Here is a 20,547-nt window from a genome sequence, read left to right as displayed (position 1 = left end):
ACATTCAAAAAAAAAAAAAAAAAAATTGGGTCTGGCTTCCAGTCTCAGCTATTTTTGGCTGTAGCATACAAAACAGCTTGTTTTGCTGCTTGATATTGTAAATTGGTGTGTCTTACCATATTATTTTAATTGTGAACACACTGGTTTGTATTGCAAACAGTTTTACAGTTTACTGCATGTTGCTAGTCTTCTTGTTATTTCCCTACAGTGGCTAATTAATTGGAAGTCTCATCCATAAAGGCTTGCTTTTGCATTGAGGAAAAAGATGGATAAGCTTGTTTCCTAATGGGAACCAAAAAATGTCTCCACAAGGTCAAAATGTACGGGTATTACTATTTGTGGAGACATTTGGTCCTCATAATGTAATTAATACCAGTACACACGCAAACACAGAATAATTTGTCTTTATACATATGTGGACTCTTAATGCAATATATTATTTCTCATTTTCCCCTCAGTGGCCAGTTTGCTGTGTTTTGGCTGTTTGTTTATTTTGTGTGGGATGGTGGGCAGAGCAGCTGCCATTGTGCAGTTGACAGGAGTGAGTGAGAGACAATAAGAGGCGGTGTGCAGGTTTGAATATGTTTAAAGATTCTACAGAAACATCCATGTCTTTGTATTTGTCTTATAAAAGAGCCCAATTTTGTATCTAACTATTATTAACCTTCCAGTATTCAGTCAATTCTGCAATCATTATTGAATTTACTCATATAGCCCACCAAAAATGAACATTCTGTCATCATTTAGATCTACTCACGCTCAAGTTTCTTCTGCCAAAAATAAAAAAAAAGAAATTCAATGTTTGTAACTAAACATTTGACGGTAGCCATTGACTTCCATAGTATAGGAACTTAACTGCTTGGTTACTAACAATTTTATAATATCTTTTGTGTTCAGCAGAAATGGAGGGTACAAAAATTATGACAAAATAAACATTTTTGGGTGAACTATCCCTAATACGTGGAAGAGCCAAAGAAACATTAAGTCAAACATTAATGTCTTTAGCTGTAGTTGAATGTCAAATCATTTGTTTAATGCTTATTAGGGACCAAGCACAGAAGGTGCGGTGGCACCTATTGTATCCGCATTCTTCTTATGATTCTTTTTTTGCTCTAAAAGTCTATGGCAGCACATAGAATTGCTTGCGGGAAAGATATGAAATTTGGCAAACTGATAGAGGACAGGCTCAACATTAACCATAGCAAAATTGGAGTCTCTAACTCAAATTCTCTAGCACCACCACTTTCGCTCATGTTAATGCTAATAACTTCTAGAAAAGTCTAGAAGAAAAAAAAATTCTTCTGAATCATTGGCTCATGACTATTTTTAATAGTTTAAAAAAAACTACTTTTTCCAACTAGTCCTAGACAGTTTGTATAATTTGCACTCAAATTGCAAAGATCATCTTCAGACCATGCTGGAAAAAATTACGAAATTTAAGTTGATTAGTAAAACCCTTCTTGAATAATGCACAAATCAATTTGGTGAAAAGCATGCAAAAATGGATGCGAGTCTGTATCTCCACAACTGTTCAGTGTTTTGAGACTAAACTTGGTGTGTTATAACAACAATGATCAGTTTTGGTGCAGCGCCACCTAGTGGTCAGGAGATATGAAAAACAGCTATTTTTGCTTATGACTTCTGAATGGTTTGGCCAAAAATCACAAAACTGGTCTCTTTAGTTTCGGTGCAGCATGTCGAGTCAAATGATATTTTCCCATGTCAGCCAGTTTTAGTGTCAGCCATTTTGAATTTTGTTGTAAACTGCTATATTTTACAAACACATTGGCATATCATTACAAAACTTGGTATGTGTCTTTTGGGCCATGCTTTGACAGTATTCAAAAAGTTTGTGGCCAGCGCCAAAAGTGATAAAGAAATTTTAATAAATGCTAATAACAACTGACTAAATTGGCCTATTGTAATGAAACCTATTTTGCCATAGTCAGTCGAACGTCCTGTTCACCATTTTAATTAATGTTGAAAACCTACTTTTTTGAACTCCTCCTAGACTGTTGGTCCGATTTTCACCAAATTTGGCTCAGATGATCTTCAGACCATGCTGGTAAAAAGTTATGGATTTCATGTTGATATATATGAAATGGTTATGGTTTAACGCATCAACGAATTTGCTGGAATGATGCCGAACTGTGTCTGAAGCTGTATCTCTGCGAAGCTTTGACATATTGACACCAAACTTTGTATGTGCCATTGTCACGTCACACTGACCATGCTACATCAATTTGGTAACAGCACCAGCTATTGGTAAAAAGTAAAAAAAAACATTCAATAACCATTAATAATAAAACCTTTTGTGATGAAACTCAAAACGCAAAATATTCCTTGGGTCATGCCGACCACGTAGATACCAATTATGCCATAGTAGGCCAAACTTCCTGTTCGCCATTTTGATTTAGGTTGAAAATCTACATTTTCAAACTCCTCATAAACAATTATTCCTCATAAATTAGTGTTTGATTTTTCAAAGTTTATCTGCCGACAAAAAGTTATGGATTTCGTGTTGATAGGCAAAACCGTTTTTGTATTGCACCGCAACAAATGTGAGACATGATTCCAGACTACATCTGAGGCTGTATCTCTACAAAGCTTTGAAATATTGACACTAAACTTTGTGTGTGCCATGATAATAGATAATAGCGTAACCTATTGCTCAAAAGTGATATCCCATTAAAACATATTACTAGAGGTTGTATTTTTGATTTATGATCATCCTAAAATGGTATTTATTAATAAAATGTTGCAGTTGGTCTGACATTTCACGCCATGCTTAGCTATTCATTTAGCCTCTGTTGTGCTTGGCCTTTTTCTGTTCTTTCTTTTTATTTACATTCTTCAAAAGATGACGCCCTATTGAAGCATTTCGCAGCATGCTTCCCGAGTTACTCTGAAACCCTTCACCTTCCCCAGCTCTAATTGTATAGATCTGCTACAGGTTATTATATATACTACTTGTGCAGCAGCAGTATGTCTTAAATACTCACATCAGTGTATCTGCGCATATATTGGCAGTACTTGCTTTGCAGCAGCAAGCAGAAAACTGTGAAAATAATGTTACCACTCATATAAATGTATTTCTATTATTTTACTATTGTAAATGCCCTTACCACCTTTCCGGGCCTTGACATCGGTGGGATCCTTGCTGTCTATGGAGGGTCAGAAAGCTCTTGGATTTCATCAAAAATTTCTTAATTTAAAGATGAACAAAGGTCTTACGGGTTTGAAACGACATGAGCGTGAGTAATTCATGACAGAATTTTCATTTTTGGGTGAACGTGAATTGCAGTTCTTTGTATTTATCTTTTAAATTTATTAGGAATTTTTGAGTGAAAGTTGTTTCGAGGGAAATCCTACACATTTTTTTTTCAGTGCTGTGCATGAATGCAATATTAGAAACAGTGTATAAGTGTATACAGTATACAGTGTATGATTAATATAGACCACATGCATCTAAAATGAAGAGAACCTAAGGTGTGGCCACTCAGAGCCTTTAAAGTATTATAAAGTTCATTGAGTTTGTTGTGCATGGCAGTCTTGTTCCTTCTATGAAATCCTTCTTTTTAGATGAGCTATTAGATTATAAACATAGATCTTTAAATAACTTGGCCATATTCACTACACAAGAATCTTTGACTTGCGCTCTTGAGGATGCGATGTCCTGACGTGCACCTGCTGGGAATACACTTGTTTATAATGTCCCAGTATGTCTGGCTACAGTATGAGGTCAATCAATGGCGAGGCACATCAAAGCATTCCTCTTTACTTAACTTGAAAGACATACAGACATACATGCAAATAGACCCTTCCTTTGCACTCTTAGCTTTCACTAATGACTCTGCCTCTTGCGTCATCAGCGATGGATTCATCTCTGCGGGTCAAAGGTTAGAAGATTTGGCAGTGCGTCAACAATGCAGCTACTGTCGACCCTCCTAAATACGTTGATATTTTTATACTTATATACACACACCTGCCTCGCTCAATAAAATCTCTCATCATCACCATAGAACATTTCTCTTACGGTAAACACGCATAGGGAGAATTTCACACCTGCTTTTTGTCAGTTTGATTGGCTGAGGTCAAACGAGTTTGGGAAATTAAGCATTGACAGGAAATGAGCTTTCACCAGCTTGGTTATGAATGCAATGAATAGCCATGATCCATCTTAAGTTATTTCTGGCCCCTTCAAATAGGCCTATATGTAAACAACAGCAGCAATGTTAACAATCTGACTAACAATAAATGCATACAGAATATTTTATTTTAAAATAAAGACAATGGCTTTAAATTCCAATTTTTGAAGGCATATTTGTGGCATCGGGTGGGAGTAAAGAAAAAAACCCCACCTCATTTACACATGGGTCTGGCTTCCAGTCTCATCCACGTCCAGCTATTTTAAGCTGTACAAAAACGCTCGTTTGCAGCTTGATGTTGCAAATTGGTGTGTCTTACCGTATTATTTTAATGTATTATCTTAATGCTGCCTTAATGCTGCCGAGTTTACAAACAGTTTACTCCACGTTGTTATTTTTCTCGTTGTTTCCCTACTGCAGTTGTTTTTTGACATAATTACTTTTTTTATTAAGTTGTGGATTTTATGTACTTAGGCATTCTCAAAGACAACTTTTTGTAAAGGTTTAGTTTTTTTGTTAGAAATTTTGGTCTAATGGTTTAATGGTACAATGCTTTCTGCATTGTAAATGATTTGTAGATTTTTTTGTTTTTTCGAAATAAAGTCCAAAATTTTTTGCTGGTCACATAGAGACCACCATAATAGTCATTAAGTTTTGTACAATTCCAATGAAGTAGCAATTTAAAAAATTAAAATAAAAACAATACCAGAGGGTTAATTGCCATCCTTACTTGAATTATATCATGATTTCTACGATTCCAAGATTAAAAGAAGCTTTGTTTTACCCAAGTTTCAGTTGTGGTGTTGACTATGCAGGGTCAGAAAGCTCTTGGATTTCATCAATAATATCTTAATTTGTGTTCCAAAGATGAACAAAGGTCTTATGGGTTTGAAACAACACAAGGGTGAATAATTAATGGCAGAATTTTCATTTTTGGGTGAACTACCATTAGTAAAATGGACTTTATAACCGAAACATGCTCTAATGAACTGGGGATGAATCAAATCAAAATTCCAAAGCTTTTGAAACTGAAACAAATCAGGAGATCTATCAATGCCCAGCACTATTATTATCAAGCTAGATTGTAATGAAAACTATTTCCGGAAGTGAAGGGCATTTGAATGCTTGTCAGTAAGAGCCAACAGCTGAGGAGGCTTGATGCCAGTGGTGTTAATTACATTATCTAACATGTGTATGAGGCTTTTAGACAGTAATTTATAGCTCATAAAGGTTTTGGCTGTAGTTTCAGTCATGTATTCTCTTTTACACCCACAATATTCTTTTGCAGTTAATCAGGTGACAATGAAGTTACGTCACTGTCATTGAAGGCAAACGACACTTGTCAAAACAACAGTGCACAGCTCAAGTGTATGCGAACAGAGTTTGTGTTATGTCCTAAAGAAAACATCCTTACATAATCAAAACACTCTGATACCTCAATAAACATTCATCTATCCACACACGAAAAAAAGCCCATCCTCTTCCATCTGTATCCATGGAGACAGTCGGTTCAGCATGGCTCTTTCAAGACAAAAATAGCATGGGAATAATTATCGAACAAACACACTTGAATTCATGTGTGGTGACAGTCAGACTTGCAGCCACGCTCATAGCCCAGCCTATTAATCTGAACTCAATCTGCTCAGCTGTTGCATTTGGCTTTGGATGAATGCGAAACAATGTGGAGAGTCGTTGACAATGACCAAAACAGCTGAAAGTACGCCTACGGGCTCCAAGTACCATGCATAGAAAGGGAATAAAAAGACCGTCTTTAATATCAGACTGGTTTTAATCACATGAAAACAATAGAAACACAAAAATGAATTATTTTAGTGACAAATCCATTCTCTAAGCTGTATAACTGCTCCTTTCCAGAAGCGATGATTGTAGACTGAACAGAAGGAGGTATAATGGTACAACTAGGGTTACAGTAAGACAGAACCATGGTCTTTCTCCCAGCAATTAAATCATCATCATCATCAAGGTAAGAAATCAACAGCTCTTGCATTAGATTATATGTCAGTATTCATTACAAAAATAAGATATAAGCAGTGGCAGGCAGCCAGCAGCTTCACTTTGGGCTAGAGGGTAAGACAGACAGAGAGAGAGAGAGAGAGAGAGAGAGAGAGAGAGAGAGAGAGAGAGAGAGAGAGAAACAGAGATCAGATCTTCCCTCGATGAGCACACCTGCTTTGTGAACCTTGGCCTAAAAGTCCACCCACAATAAGGGGGTGGGGCCTGCATTCTAAGCCCCGCCCAGATCAAGCCAGATGTTAAGTAGAGAGCGAGTGTGAGTGCAGGAGTGTTAATAGTTAAGTGCAGTAAGAGGAGTACTAGTTTACAGGAATGAGTGTGGCTGTAGTAGCGAGAGGTGCACTCTATTGTTGAGGGTAGTAGGGCTGTTGCTGTGGCGGTTGTTGAGGATAGGGGTAGGGCTGCTGTGCAGGAGGGCCTCCGGGGTATCCAGCCTGCCCCTGGGCTTGATAGGGCATGTAGGGCATATTAAACTGCCCATATGTATAGGGGTTATAGGCCATTGGCATCTGGTAATACCTAAAAGAGAGGAGCAAAATAACAATTATGTTTTAAGCAAAATTGGGTAAACATTTTAACGGATATCACGGTACATTAAAGAGATAGTTGACCCAAAAATGAAAATTTTGTCATCGATTACTCACCCTTATGTTGTTCCAAACCCACAAGACGTCATCATTAGAACACAAATTAAATTATTTTTGATGCAATCTGAGAGCTTTCTGACCCTGCATAGACAACAACGCAACTACCACGTTCAAGGCCCAGAAAGGCAGTAAGGACATGGTTAAAATAGTCCATGTGACATCAGTGGTTCAAATGTAATATATGAAGCATGTGTCGTGGTACTCTCATGAGAAGAAATTGTTGAATAAAGTCATTATTTTTAAGTCATATATTTTTGTTTTCTTTATTCTTGTAGCTTCATAAGATTACGGTTGAACCATTGATTTCACATGGACTATTTTAACAATGTCCTTACTACTTTGAACATGTCCTTCTGAATCTTGAACATGTCAGTTGCGTTGCTGTCTATGCAGGGTCAGAAAGCTCTCAGATTGCATTAATATTTGTGTTCTGAACATGAAGTTTAAATGACATGAGGGTGTGTAATTAATGACAGAATTTTCATTTTTGATTTTCAAACACATGGTAATGAAAACAAGTGATCACGCTGACTGACATTTGCAAAGCACGTGCACAAGACACGCCGCTCAGAGAGTGCGCAAGTACATTACTGTGAAATATGTCTGTTAAGTCTTCAATGAACATTAAATTAATGGCGGGGTTAATAAATCAGATTTATATTATCATTATATAAGATTCATGCATTACAGTAGGTGTTAATATAGATCTGTCTCAATGTTAATCAACATTAAAAGAAAAGATAGAATCACTCACTGCTCTTGATTTACTACTGTTTATTTGCATCTTTGTTTTTATTTTTAATAACAAAGATAAAACAAAAATAGCTATATTGTGATTAATAAAACAGTAATTCTTATTAAGAAAAGAACCAAAGGGAAAATATGCAACGTTTCTTGGTGATTTTGCTTTGGAATCGTCAGAAAACTTTAACTCGGTTTTCTCAAAATCAACTGAATCTATCTCCTTCAAACGCTTGTAGGTCAGTCATTTTGTGTCTGATTCCAACAAGTCATGTATATTGTAATGAAGAACATTGAAAATAAAAAGTTTTTTTTTTTTTTTTTAATTTGCTCATTCTGACTCATTTTGCCAGCATGGGTCACATTTTTGTCTATTATATATGCATAGGATAACTATGCATATTTTGATGCAGCCTTGGATATTGGCCAAAAATTGTATCTTAGAAGGCAGCATAATCAAGTTGCCAACCTTTTGGTTACTATCTCACTAGATTTTAGAACAGAGAGCTTTTGACTGTCACATACATACAGCTCTGAGCACATAGGTACTTGTAAAGATCTTTATTTACCCTGGGTAGCCTTGATAAGAGGGGTAGGGTGGTCCTTGAGCCTGTGAGGGTGGTGCAACAGGTGGGGGATTAGTGCTGGCGGGAGCCATTGGAGAACTGACTGGAGCACTACTGGCTGCCTGAGGAGTGATGTTAGGGGGTGGCGGTCTCGTTGGCGGCTGGGGTTTAGCTTGAGGCTGCTGCTGGTTCTGCGAAACGGAAATACAAATAAGCCTATTTCCTGCAGTCAAGGACTTTATCCTTAGAACTAACCAGTCTGCAAACTCACAAACACAGTCCTGGGAGCAGGGGTTGGGCCTCCTGGGGCAGGTGCAGGAGTGTTAGACTGGTATGATGGGACGTTGAATGAAGGAGCGCTCGGCTCACGAGCAATGCTCTGCTGCAGCTCCCTTTAATCAAACAGTCATAAGCCAATCAGAGTCCTCCAAAACAATTATGATTTGTTAATTTGTGCACACAACTGAAGTACATACTTAAGCAGTTCATCCCTTTCAGTTTTGCGAGCGAAGACAATGTCGCTGCACTTATTTTGAAACTTCAACAGGATTTCTGTCAGATCATTGTAGAACTGAAAGAGGAAAAGAGAGAATGGGGCAGCTAAGTGACATTCTTTGGATGGTGCATGTGTGCGGAACTAATATTAGTGCATGAGTTAGTTACTTTAGTGCCCTCTTTGATATTGGAGCTGATCTCGATGTAGCTATCGTGGGCTGAGGCGAGCTTCTTCAAGATCTCCTCTCTGTTATTAGCCTCAGAGTTGGACTGCTTAAGTGCTGAAAACTCCTGGTGTGACACCTGAGACAAGAAGAAAAGCCATTAAAAAATCCAATTAGAATACTCTGGCTATCGCTTATTAATTCTTTGCTGAAACACTGGTTGAAATGTTGCACATGTGTGCACCTGTATCTGTGACAGCAGTTCCTCCTGTCTGCGTAAATTCTGTTGAACACGTTGTGTGTGAGAGCCATAACGGTTTTCCAGCTCATTGGCGGTCATGGCCTCTTCGTTAATGGCGCCATCTTGAGCCAGTGCGGTAAGGAACTTTGTCGTCATATCAAAGGTCACCGACTTGACCTCTCCCTCCAGAACTTCCCGTTCCCTCTTCACCTCATCCAGCTGTGCCAGCTGAGCTCTCAGCACATTTACCACCTGCAGAGAAAAGGACAAGCCCAGACTGAAGGAAAGCATGATGGTTTGGTCAGGGTGAGATAACTGGGCCAACATGGGTGTATATCTCACCCAGCGTTATTTTAGCATTATTTAAATACTATTGTAGTTTTTTTTATTAATATTTTGAGTTAGCTTTTTTGTATACAATTGATTTTTATTTTAATCTTTTAATCTTAGTTTAAGTTTCAGGATTTGTGTCATTTATTAGTTTTAAATATTTAAAAACTATTTTTATTTCAGTTTTAGTCAGTAATTTTATTACTTCAACTTAGCCCCCAAGGCAAAATTTCTATTTTAATTCAAATTATTTAAAATTTTCATTTACTTAAAAGTTTTTCATATAATATTTATATAGATTTTAAACATTTGTGACCTTTGACCACAAAACCAGTCTTAAGTAGCACACGTTTTTTTGTAGCAATAGCCACAAATACATTGTACTGGTCAAAACTGATTTTATGTGAAAAATGATTCAGATATTTAGTAAAGATCATATTCCATAAAATATTTTGTATATTTCCTACCATTAATATATCAAAACTTAATTTTTTATTAGTAATATGCATTGCTAATTGCTTCATTTGGACAATGGCAGTTTTCTCAATATATAGATTTTTTTGCAACCTCAGATACCACATTTTCCAATAGCTGTATATCAGCCGAATATAAAGCTTATTTATTCAACATTCAGATAGTGTATAAATCTCAATTTAAAAAAATGAGACCTGATCCTTATGGCTGGTTTATTGGTCCAAGGTCACATTTGTTAATTTCTTTTTTTTTTTTTTTTGATAGTTTTAGTAAGTTAACAATCATAACACTCACCTCACTACCCTGCAGAGTCTTGGCAGGGTTTGCAGACGGTATGGCGGCACTGAGCTCGTTCTCTGGCTTGCAGAGCAAAGCAATCATCTCACAATGTGCAGTGTAACGCTCTCTCACCACCTGATCAGCCTGCACTGCCTTGTCCAGTATATTGCGAAAATTATTTCCCTCTACATTAAGAAACAGAAAGACAGGGTAAACCATTATAACTGGTAGAGCATGACACTAGCAACATAAAAGTCATGAGCAGGGAAAACACACAAACTGATAATGTTTTTACCTAGAATGCACTGTAGGTCTCATTAGGTAAAAGCATCTGCTAAATGCATAAATGCCGGGTGGAAGTGTGTATGTACCTGCTCTGAGTGGTTTATACAGATCTCCAGAGGGAGTTCTGTTCCAGCGCTGATTGAATTTGGCTCTGAGTTCATTGTCTGTCGTTTCCTCATCATCTAACATCTTCAAGGACTGCAATAACAACACACAATTTTTGTTGATGTTACTAATTGACATGAAATGTGAGTTCATACAGTCAGACGGAGTCATAGACATAAAGTGGGTTTAAAGGCATAGTTCACCCAAAAATTTCAATTTTGTCATTCATTTCTCACCATCATGTAGTTACAAACCAATAAGACCTTCGTTGATCTTCTGAACACAAATTAAGATATATTTGTATAAAATCCGAGAACTTTCTGACCCTGAATAGACAGCAATGCAAATAACATGTTCAAGGCCCAGAAAGGGGACATCGATAAAATAGTCCATGTGACGACAGTGGTTTAACCTTAATTTTATAAAGCTACAAAAATACTTTTTATGCAAAAAGAAAACAAAAACAACAACTATGTTCAACAATTTCTTTTCTTCCGTGTCAGTCCTTGACGCGTGTTCACGAGAGCACCGAATACATGTGCATTCCTCTTGAACGTGGTAGTTGCATTGCTGTCTAATTTGTGTTCTGACGATGAACAAAGGTCTTATGGGTTTGGAATGACATGAGGGTGAGTAATTAACATAATAAAAATTTTTGGGTGAACTATCGCTTTAAATTTGAAAAATTTGGATCATTACAAAATGGCATGAAACGTATGCATCACCTCATCCAGGATCTCACGGTTCCTCTGCAAAAGTTCAGGGAGATCTCTAATGAGCTGTTCGATGCTCTGTAGGCCACCCTGTTGAATAACAGCACGGCTCTTCTCAAGGATGGACTGAGGGACTGCGTCTCCTGACAGATCTTCAAGTGCTGCCGGCAGGTTCAAAGATGCCAACACCCTACCAATCACCAACAACCAATCAATTATCACTACCAAACCTCATGATAATATCACAATATGAAATCCACAATACGATATTATTGTGATATTTAAAAGAATAAAAAAAAAGACAAATAACTTGGGGGGGGGGGGAGGGGGAAAGAAAATTTTGTACATTTTAAAGATTGTTCTATCTAATGCACATAAAAAAAAAAACTTTGTAGCTTAACTTTAAAGGGGACTCAACCCTATTTTTATTTGTGGTATACTGTCACAGTCCAAATTACATTCACACTGGAGTTTTAGGAAGCCAAACAAATTAGAATATAATAACAATAAAAACAATTTTATATTATTGTTATTTCTATGACAGTAATAGCCAAATATTGTAAAACAATTGCACTGTAAAATAAATGAAAAAGAATATTTCATAGGTATATTATTTTTGCTTTACACTAAAGTAGGGAAATTGCAATACTTCTTTCCTAATTTCTACACTTGAAAGAGATATTTTGAAAGAGGACTGCAATAACATTACCCATTTAAACCTCTAGCTGTCAGCAATTCATACTGCACTTTTACACTTTTATTTTGATGGAAACAGCAGTAGAGCTTTTATTTTGATGGAAAACTCCAGCTTTAGTGAAAACAGGCTTAAAAAAAACACATCTCACTAAAAATCTAAAGAAATGCTGTAATCATCTGCCATGAAAATAAAGCATAACTGGTGGCCATTGCTAAACTCATAGCACTATTATGCAATAAACGAGTTCACTGCATTCACTGTGCACTGAGCCATTCTGAGGCGTGGAAAACTCTGGATCACAAACTGATTGCCTGCAAAGTGTGCGCTTCGTATTAAAACGCAAAGCGACTTGATGAAGGGATTAAGCTATATTGTGCTTTCGGTTTTAGTTAGTTTGACAGAGACTGTGCCACAGCATAATGGCCTAAACAGAGTTTTAAAGACCTTTTATGAAAGAATAAGAATTTTAAATATATTTTAAAAACTACACTTTTTGCTAGAAAGACCTTGTGTTTTATATTAACATGTGACGGCGATAACATCAAGGTATTGATAATACCATTACATCCCTACTCATTCATCTGATAAATTTGATAATTTAGACTGCATATCCAGGTTTAAATAAAAGAATTACGAGAAGTATTACATCTGTGATTGGTGTCTTAAAACAATTAAGAGCAAAGCAGTAACAGTTCTGATTGTCCATGTTAATGTACTTCTAATGGAGTTTAAATGGACTCATGTAAGAGCAAATATATGCACCCATACTGACCCGTTGCAGAGATTCGTTGCTTCCCTCATGCTGCCAATCAGTCTGTTGACTGTGTCAGCCTTCCTGGAATTGGCTGCACTCACTGACTGCTGCACTGCCATTGGCACCATCTTCTCAAACAGATCTAAATGCAAAAAAAAAAAACAGCAAATAACGCAATTAGTAGAATTTTTCCACATAAGAATCAAAGGTAAAGTCATGTGTGCATTATTCTGACCTGTGAACTTCTGGCTGATTGGTGTCTGAACTGCAGTTGCTTTAACCAGAGATGCTTTGCCAATGTGTTCCAGGTCTTTGACCTCTGGCACACGGTCATGGTAAATGAAGTCATTGTCTTTCTTTGCAGCTGTGAGGGCACGGTTGATCTTATCTGAAAGATCCTTTACATTAACGTACTCATCGTATCGAGAAGCCGCGGTCTTCACCAGCTCTGTGGCGTGCTGCAAGACACGCATGAGAAACCCGACCATCAACATCCTATTAATGAAGCTCAAAACCGAATAAATAAAACAAGCGACAAAAATAAACACTCTTTCACACACAGACAAACACACCTGCAGCCGAGCAATCTCCTCTCCAAATTTTTTCTTCTGATTGGCCAAGGCTGACTGGTGCAGCTCCGCGGTGGCCTGCATCATACAGTGCTTGGCAGCGAGGACGGGAAGCACTTCCTGGAAATAAAAATACTGACCAGGGAAAGGCAACCACAGCAATCACAAACGCCACGGCAACCACGAACCAACACCACGGGCAACCACAAACGAGCACAGACACACAGCACAGGGCGCAGGAAGAGAAAACAGAACAGCAAATCAGCACGCATTCTTCAGCGAACCCCAACCAAATCCTCACACAACGCTCATGCAGCGTTCATTCACAGATCAATAGGAGAAGAAAACAAAGGCTGGAGGCTGTGAGTGTGTGTCTGCGTGTGAGGGGTGACTAGCAGTCATATGGGAATCTTAAGGAAACTTAAATCTCTTAGACGCACGTATACAGACACACCAACAGTGATTGCTGCATGCAGTATGTGGGGATCTTTGCCTGATGTTTAACAGTGTCTGATTGCACAGTGACCCCTAGTGGCTCAACTTCCCCAATAACTTGTCTGTCATGTGTATTAGAAGCTGCACATACCTTAGGGAGATTCTCTTTGTATTGACATTGCTTAAAAGCATCGCCGTAGTAATCTGCCGCCTGGTTGGCAAGTTTAGCGACAATGGCGTCCTTCATCTTATCTGCGAGATGCAATGTTAGACAATTAAACCTGTGCCAAGCACAAGCAAAAAATGCACAAACATAAACAGACATACCAGCAGTGGCTTTGAGAACGAAGACCTCCTGTGCCTGGCTGAGCATGATCTGACTGAGCGTGCCCACCGTCTCGGGGGAGATGTCCATGGTGGGCTCTCGATTCAGTGCAGAAAGCACTGTATCCTTTATATGAGCAAATGCACCACTTGCCAGCTGGAAAGAGACAGGAAATGCTTGAGACATTTTTATTTCTCTTGATTGTCTGTGTTGAAGGATTTAAGGTCAAAATCAAACCTGGTAGAACTTGGCGGCGGTCTTCAGTCCCTCGTCATTGTCAAGATTCTGCTCAGAAGCAATCTGACTGGCCAGCGCACCCACATTAAACAACACGCATGTCTTCTCATAGCCCACACTTGCCAATGCTGAAACACAAACAGTATGAGCCACACAATGAATTAATCACTATTACAGTTTTTTTTTTATTTCCTATAATAGAACATTTTATATTGCATAAGCAAAACACAATGAAACATCCATGTATAAAATGTGCTATATAAATATAGTTTTTATGTATAAGCATTTTACTAATAACACCATATAGTATTTAGCACTGTATCCAGTTATGGGCCATTCTACAGAATTGGTGCAAGCTGCTGTCCACAACCAAAAAATAAATTTGAAAAGCATTTAAGAAATCAAATTTTATATAATATTTACAAAGATCCTTCTAATATTTATTGAAACCCTCAATAATATTTAAAATGTCAGTAAGCTTAATATATATAAAATCACTATTTTTGGGGGGTACTTGCAATTGGGAAGTGGCTTTCCCGAACCCTAACCCCTTAATTTGAACTTATGAAAATGATATTTAAAAATGTTTTGCATTTTATTATTTTATTCTGTTGTTGTTTTTAAAAACCTATTTTTTTTAAAGTGAAGTTAAAAAAAAAAGTTGTTTGATATTTTCTTTGTAAACCAAGAAACTTTATGTAAAAAAAAAAATGAACACCAAATCCTTTTTTTGGAGGAAATAAACAATTTTAGTACAGTTATGCACATTTTTAGTATTCTAGAATGTTTTAGTACATTTTAGTATATATGAATAACAAGTAACTTCACTATTTTTAATCATTAAATCTTAAATTAACAAGAATATACAAGGGATTTATCATTCATTTGTAAACATGGTACAGTCCAAAAGACATCTGTAATTCTGTAGTGCTAATTATTATCGACTATTTATCTGCATGCAGCATTAATATTTAGGTAAATATTAAGATACATTTTAGAACGTCTATCATTAATTATGTACATTTTTGTTGTAATTTTAGCAGTTTTTTTTTTTTTTTTTTTTTTGCAAAGACAGGAACATTCTAGAACTTTCTGTAACATTTAGAAATACATTGTAAAATTATAGTGCTTTCTGGAAAATTCCAGAACATTGTGGGACTAGTCATAAAAGACAAAAATCCAAAGTACACTTCTTTTTTTTTTTTTGGACGACTCACATTTGGTAATTATGTTGAACTGTTGTTAGCTAGACATGCATTACAGTTTTTTACAGACGCTAGGACACATTTCTCAATACTTAGGTCACTTTTGCAAAACTCTTCACACAGTGAGCACAACAGAAGTCTATGTAGGCTAAACTGAGGATCAATTATCATTGTTTTGGCACAAAATGCATTCAATGACTACATCTCTCAAATTTCATGAAGTCTTTTCTCACTCAGACACAACAACTGCCAAAAATCTTTGTACGTACAGCACATTTTGCACGTGCTTACATACTGTTTTCAAAACTGTTAAACTTATGTTCCAAACAATAACATAATGCAAAACTGAACAAGACAGCAAAATTCAACAGCAATATTTTATTGAAACATATTTCAAATCTAAAAATGCAGTAGATTAGCATTACTTTTTTATCTGTATCAGTGGATGGTGTGTTTACAAATTCTTGTATTTTGGAATTACTTAGTACAAAAAAATAAAAAATAAATAAACAACATAAAATATTGACGAATTCTGCATCATGTCTGATTCATTCCAGTAACATATATTGCAGTTATAAACAATATATATTGCAATTATAAACAGATGTTTCCTTGTTTTACACAAGAAAACAGTGTGTAATGCTACATGTTGTTAGTGTTTTTTAGGTCATTGTTTTGTGGGTGACAAAGTGTGTTTGTCGGCTGTCAACCTTTGCTAGTGTTCTGGAAGAATGAGTTTATCTGAGACCTGAATAAAGTGTTTTGGTAGTTGTAGTGCATTTTGAATGTGAAATGAACTGCTTTGCCAAGCTGAAAGTCGGTTGGGAGAATTGTGTGAAGAGTTTTGCAAAAGTGACCTAAGTATTGAGAAATGTGTCCTAGCGTCTGTAAAAAACTGTAATAACAGATTCACTTGTATAATAAGTTGTCAACATACATTTTCAGTTTTCATGAGCATTGTTAATGATACACAAAAAAATGTTTATATTCAGCGTGTCAAACTTAATAAAGCAGCACTAATAAAAGCGAAACAAAACATTTAGAAAAATGTGTTTCACGGTGTGAGTTTCTTAGTTAACAAGATGCACTGCCTTGCTTTTTTTTTTTTTTAGATTAGGTGCCTGGCTCTGTTTCAAATGAGTCAAATATTTTCCTTAAATATATTTAAACATGTATACAACTATCTGCAATAAAGCATTGACCAAGAGCCTAAATGCCTTAAAAACAATTTACCCATAGGGCATTTTTGTAGTGAAATCGAAAGCACTATTGTGTAACATTAAAGTATGAGATACAAATACATTAATTTCACTTTCGGTGTATTTGTTTGTTAACACATTCTGATATTATTTTAAAATCACATATCAACTCACCAAGCTTGACTGAGCCTCCAAAAAGAGATCCTTTATCAAAAGCATCTTTCCATGTAAATGTCAGACATAACTGGGGGAAAAAAAATGTATGCATTATTTAAGACACTTATGAATATGATCAACCGTATCCCACCTCAATAGCAGCAAATGTGTTTTGCATTACAACATGAACACTGTGCTTATTTTAAGCAAGTGCACAGTAGTTAAGCCCACCTAGTATAATGTAGGACATAATCAATCATTGTCATTAATAAAAAAGGAATGGATTTTAAATTGGATTTAAATAGGTTACCTCTGGAAAGGGAAATTTGGGTTCGATTGCACAGAGCTGATCATAATATCTAAAGGGGAGACAGAAGAAAAAAACAAGAAGAAAGGCTGTTAAAATGGCAAGTGTAAGGAAAAACACTTTAGTTCAAGCGGTTCCTTTAGACGGAACATAAACCGTCACGACACATAATTCAGCCATGACAGCATTCTCATGTGACTGTCCGAACACAAGAAGCAAATGACGTTACTGAAGTTACTCAACCTTGTTACAGAGCTAGCTAGTGACACAAAAACATTTCCTTCCTGGAAGAAAAAAAAAAAAAGAGCATTTCCCTACAACTCTGCTCCATATGTTTTATATTTGCTATTCTGGCCTCTCGGCACTAAAAAAAGAACATGACTGTAGACTCAAGAGGGAATACCGCTGATGGGTGTGTTCAAGGGGCTCTTCGTCATACAAACCAAACACCAGTCTAAACAGCAGCTACAAAAGAGTCCATTCATCTTGACCATTAAGCATGGCTACAAAGCAGCAAACAAAAAGCTTATTCCTATAGCAACACACTTTTCATTCACTCTCCAGATGGCACAAGCCCCAGTCTCTACATTAGCTCAACTACATTAAAACCACAAATGAAATGCAGAACGTAACCGCTGACTGGAGAAACAAGGCCTAATTCTTCATATCAAGAGTTAAGTTTAAGTAGTATTTTCTCATGATTAAAAATGATGTAATAATGTTAGACTTCATAGAAAGTAAACACAAATTAAAGTAAATGATACATTTTAACAGTTAATACCAATAAATATTTCAGCACAGACCAAAACAATGGATTTAAAAGGGGACAAATGAAGTACTGCAAGCATGATGTAGCAAATCTGATTTTGTTTAACAAATGAACAAGCCATTTCCTCAACACTTTCAAAGCAAAAGCTCAGCTTCTGGTTTATAGATAAAGCATGTAATAAAACGTCACGTCACTTACACCTGTACCCACCCCGTCACTTCAAACACATGACGTAATGGAATCACGTGAAAACTAGGCCGACGGTAACCGACCAACTCAACGAATATAATATAAACAACTCAGAACATATTTTCCTATTTGTTATGTTATTTGCGTCGAACAATGTCATATTAATCCATAGTTTGAAGAGGTCAATCTGAAAGACACACCTGAGTCACGCAAAACCAGGAAGCGGGGTGACGTTATGATAAATGGGTGTTGACGCATAGCGTAGCCTATTCATAGACTTTTTAATTCAACTTTAAGACTTTAGAGTAAAATTTATGGGAATGCATGAATGTATAATTTAAATGCTGTAACTAGTCAACGTGTGATGTTTTTCCCCAGTTTTATTACGAAGTTAATTATTTTTATTTATAAATGGTCTGGGTGTGACCAATGAATTTAGAAATATTAGTACAAATATTCTCTGGAGCCTTTCAATTAAAATGCGAGTATATATATATATATAATGTTAGACGGGTGTACTGTTACACCACAAGATGTCAACTTCCCAAAAGAACAGAATCTCAACTGCCCACATATAATACAATATATGTGCAGTCTAAACATTAAAACAACTAAACTCTAATTTTAGACGTCAGTACTTTCATTCAAGCAACTAAAAACGCAAGCAGAATGAGCAACACCTCTTGTTGTTCTATAAATCTGCACTTTAGCAAATCAAACAAATTTAGTAACAATCCACGATACAGAGCTATCACCATTTAACAGGCATCAGAAATAAACACCCATTGAAACTTCGTAATCAAGTTGTCTTGTCAGGCACTCACCGCAGCAGGATTTCCAGCGAGCTCTCGTGTTTGTCCAGCGGCCTCCCCAGAACACTTTTACGCAGCTTATTGAGCTCCTCCACGGCACGGAGATATTCCGCCTGCTCCTCACCTTGAGGATACGTGGCCGTTACAAATTTCGACAGCGGTTTCACTAAGTCAACCTCCGAAGACTTCTTCAACGGGACAGAAATAAACGTCGCCATTACGGCCCGCGAGAAGTACAGTTCTAGTGGAGAATGAGAACACTGCAGACGGATAAAAACAAAGGCAGAGCACTTCCTGGTTCTCTGCAGTGCGTCATCACCTCAAATGGACTGTCAAAGTAACGCATGCGCATTCTGCGCTGGCGGGAGTGAATAGCACAAAAATGTTGATTCCTTACAGGTAAATCCCTAAATATGTAACGTTAAATAATATGTAAATAATGTTTCTGCTCAGAAGGCTTGTGTAAAACCATATTTTAGAATGGCATATATTCTATAGATGTGGTAAACTTTTTGCATTCATATCAAGTTTTTGCTGGGTGTAGCATAACTAATCAGGTGCGTGACAAAACTTTAACTTTTCTTAGGAAGTGTAAGAAGAACCTATAAATCACTCAGATTTTTAATTTTTTTTTTTACAAAACAAAGCAGAAAAAGAAATCACTGGCAATTGGACAATGGTTTCAGGAAGTGAGAGACAAATCCGCAGTTTGATCCAGGAATTTACAGTGCCTTGCGAAAGTATTCATACCCCCTCATTTTTTTCACGTTTTGTTATGTTGCAGCCTTATGTTAAACTGCTTTAAATTACTTTTCCCCCCCACATCAATCTACACTCCACACACCATAATGACAAAACAGGTTTGTAGCAATAAAAAAAACTGAAATGATTCTATTGCATAAGTATTCACACCCTAGTCTGGGACACTTGACACTGGTAGCAGCTGTTTTCCAGTAGTAGGGACCGAAGGACTCGTCAGAGTAGAAAGAAAAGCTCAAAACAGCAAAATATTGAGATAATGAATATTTAATGAAAACAGCCGAGAGCATTCGGAACCTCAAACTGAGCAGAAGGTTCCTTCCAGCAGGACAATGACCCTAAGAGTGTTTTATAGACAACTCTGTGAATCTCCTTCAACCCAATCAAATGTTTCTGGAAAAACCTGAAAATGTGTGTCTGCCCCATCCAAGCTGACAGAGCGCTGAATTCTCTGAATGTACAAAGCTTGTCACATCATACCCAAAAAGACGAGCTGTAAAGTGGCTTAAGCTATGTACTGAGTTAAGGGTATGAATACTTATGCAATGTACTTTTTCAGTGTTTTATTTTTAAGAAATTTGAAAATTTGCCACAAATCTGTTTTATGCTTTGTCATTATGGTGTATGGAGTGTAGATTGTTGTGGAAAAAAGTAACAGTTTAACATAAAGTTGCAGCATAACAAAACATGAACAAAAATCAAGGGGTATGAATACATTTGCAAGGCACTGTAATAAACATGTATATACCGATCAGGCATAACATTATGACCACTTACAGTAGAAGAGAAAACACAGATTACACTAACACCTGTTAGTGACTGGGGTATATTAGGCAGCAAGAGAAAGTTAATGTGTTAGAAGCAGGAAAAACGGCAAGCATAAGGATTTGAGTGACTTTGACAAGGGTGTGT

General features: G+C 36.8%; 1 protein-coding gene across 2 annotated transcripts; it reads right to left on the bottom strand.

Moving 5' to 3' along the window:
• Positions 1-5,918: 5,918 nt before the first annotated feature.
• On the bottom strand, positions 5,919-19,165 carry pdcd6ip (programmed cell death 6 interacting protein). 2 transcript variants are annotated; one of them, XM_073821728.1, is made up of 18 exons: positions 18,889-19,165; positions 17,110-17,158; positions 16,818-16,887; positions 14,240-14,367; positions 14,005-14,158; positions 13,829-13,929; positions 13,246-13,377; positions 12,909-13,131; positions 12,692-12,815; positions 11,235-11,412; positions 10,491-10,602; positions 10,135-10,304; positions 9,040-9,288; positions 8,800-8,934; positions 8,613-8,707; positions 8,408-8,528; positions 8,140-8,327; positions 5,919-6,701 (listed from the first exon to the last, which is right to left on the bottom strand). In XM_073821728.1, exons 1-18 carry the CDS (start codon positions 19,092-19,094, stop codon positions 6,527-6,529), a joined length of 2,610 nt encoding a protein of 869 aa, XP_073677829.1. In that variant the 5' UTR covers positions 19,095-19,165; the 3' UTR covers positions 5,919-6,526. The 2 variants fall into 2 exon arrangements, with proteins under 2 accessions (XP_073677829.1, XP_073677830.1); XM_073821729.1 differs by having other exon boundaries at positions 13,246-13,362.
• Positions 19,166-20,547: the final 1,382 nt, after the last annotated feature.

This window comes from Garra rufa, chromosome 17 (assembly GCF_049309525.1).
Source record: "Garra rufa chromosome 17, GarRuf1.0, whole genome shotgun sequence".
NCBI lineage: Eukaryota > Metazoa > Chordata > Actinopteri > Cypriniformes > Cyprinidae > Garra > Garra rufa.
Note: the sequence above shows the minus strand (reverse complement) of the source record. Positions and strands in the feature narration are given on the sequence as shown.

Excerpts from the sequence above, each read along its gene's own strand:
- pdcd6ip (XM_073821728.1), bottom strand. The coding sequence starts at position 19,094 with ATGGCGACGTTTATTTCTGTCCCGTTGAAGAAGTCTTCGGAGGTTGAC. Across the intron at positions 13,378-13,828 it reads ACAAAGAGAATCTCCCTAAG|TATTTTTATTTCCAGGAAGT; the intron begins GTATGTGCAGCT and ends TTCCCTGGTCAG. Across the intron at positions 8,529-8,612 it reads GAAAGGGATGAACTGCTTAA|GGAGCTGCAGCAGAGCATTG; the intron begins GTATGTACTTCA and ends GTTTGATTAAAG.